Source organism: Chondrus crispus, genomic scaffold, assembly GCF_000350225.1.
Source record: "Chondrus crispus Stackhouse genomic scaffold, scaffold_658, whole genome shotgun sequence".
Classification (NCBI taxonomy): Eukaryota; Rhodophyta; class Florideophyceae; order Gigartinales; family Gigartinaceae; genus Chondrus; species Chondrus crispus.
This window is the reverse complement of record NW_005178664.1, coordinates 2,121-4,085: the sequence shown is the minus strand read 5'-3', so window position 1 is coordinate 4,085 and position 1,965 is coordinate 2,121. Positions and strand designations below refer to the sequence as shown.

At 53.5% G+C, this 1,965-nt stretch overlaps 1 protein-coding gene; it reads right to left on the bottom strand.

The window, feature by feature from the left end:
- Positions 1 to 304: 304 nt before the first annotated feature.
- Positions 305 to 1,696, bottom strand: CHC_T00000862001 (hypothetical protein). XM_005710990.1 is given in 2 exon segments: positions 305 to 1,384; positions 1,385 to 1,696. The coding sequence occupies 1 exon segment, from the start codon at positions 1,694 to 1,696 to the stop codon at positions 1,385 to 1,387; it is 312 nt and encodes a 103-aa protein (XP_005711047.1). The 3' UTR covers positions 305 to 1,384.
- Positions 1,697 to 1,965: the final 269 nt, after the last annotated feature.

Genomic DNA, 1,965 nt, shown 5'->3' with positions numbered 1-1,965 from the left:
CGGTTACAACTTCCCTGTATTGGCCGCTGGCATTTCACGTTGGCTGTCATTGAAGACCCTGGGGTGAGATCTCATCTCGCAGCGCATTGGCTTATTCAAAAGTGAAAGTCCACTATCAACCTACCCTGACTTTCTCAATCAGCAACGCCATTGTCCCCGCCATCCGTGCTCCCCTGCCTTCCGATCAACCAGACCATTTTTTCGTGCGCTACATACACAAAGATCTTGATATCCTGGTCATGCGATAGGGTGTGTGAACCAAGATATCGTGAAGTGAAAAACAACGTAGGTACAGCAAGGTTGATTTCGCGAGATAAACTGGTTGCTCGTATGCAGAACAGTCCCCACTATTATTGTTGGTTACTTATTTTCAAGCCTCACCCTGCAGCTTCACGCATATCCCTACAAAGAATTCGGCTACTCGAACCTTCACGACATAAAGAAAAACGTACCAAGTGAGGGGAGCGGCGGTTGTCTTAGTTAAAATGGTATTGTGGTAATGGCATTGCACTTGCATGGTGCTGTAGTTGGAGAAAGATGACTCTTCAGTACTGATTTCCTGACTTGCACCATGCCATCAAGCTTTGCTGGGGAAAAACATGGAGAAAAGTATGGAGAAAAGTATGGAGAAAAACATGGTGAAAACCATGGAGAAAAACACGTCCACATACTCCCTTTCCTACCGAACAAGGCGCAAAAAGCCGAGAGAGGTTGCGTTATTCACACGCACTTGAACCAAAGTCCATACTCGTGACAACACCCCACAAGCTTCACGTGCTCACCCTGCCTCCTCTCCCCGAGAAGTCCCCTGTCCCACGAAAGCCTCAACCTGAAACGACACCCTGCCTCCTCTCGCCGAGACCTCCCCTGTCCCACAAAAGCCTCAACCTGAAACGACACCCTGCCTCCTCTCCCCGAGACTTCCCCTGTCTCACAAAAGCCTCAACCTGAAACGACACCATGGGGCAACGCCGTTTCGTCTACCCTTGAATGGTCGACTTTATTGAGAGAGTATTGGGTCTACCCTTCGAAGGGTATTTAGAAGCTGGGCAACCGCGTTCCGTGTATTTTAGAAACTGCGCCACGCCGTTCTGTTTATTTAGAAACTGCGCAAAAAGAACCGCAAAACATCATCTCCCACCGTCCCACCATCTCCCACCGTCCCACCATCTCCCGTCATTTTCCGTCCCACTACAGTACAGATCTGTACTGTATCATCCATCCTGCTCTTACAAAACCCTAATCCAGCCCCCCGGCCCTCCACATTGGCATCTCTCCCTACCTTCACTCGCACCCCTTCATCCGCACCCCTTCATCCCCCCCAACCGTCGCTGTGCTCTCTCCTTCCTGACGCCGTCCCCCCCTGCATCGCCTGCGCCCATCCCTACGAATCGGCCACGCTCCTGAGTTTGCCCCTGCCGCTGAATCTACGCGCAATCCTTGCGCCGCCGGCCACACGCAACGCGCTTGTCAACGCCTCCACCGAGTCTTCCAGAAGCTCATCGGGCAGTCGTACCACCGCTACCAGCTTCTGCGTCTTCTCTGCCGCGCGCTTGGCAGCCGCGAGCGACTGCTCCTCAAGGTTGCGTTTCCGATCTTCTTGGAGCGAGCGTGCCAGCTCCACATCTTTTTCTTGCCGAAGACGACGCGCTTCGAGCAGCGCGGGGTTAGTGTTGGAGCGAAAACGAGAGTCCATGCGCTCGATGTAGGAGTGCGTAAGAGATTCGATCGACGATCGACGACGGGCTTGGGTGTTGTGCGTGGGATGGGATAGGGACAGGCATCGAGACGGCACGTCGGGTTTCGTCGAGCCTTGTTGAGATGTCCGTACTCAATGATCCGATCTCGCTGGAGCCCTCAGACGGAGTAGCCGTCTCCTCCGACCCGGATGAAGCCTGTTCCGCGGACGTGGTGCCTTCACCGGCCATGCTACCGGTGCTTAAAATTTCGTCACTTGAACCACTA

Bases quoted from the DNA above. Each gene is read 5' to 3' on its own strand.
- CHC_T00000862001 (XM_005710990.1), bottom strand. From the start codon at position 1,696: ATGGACTCTCGTTTTCGCTCCAACACTAACCCCGCGCTGCTCGAAGCG.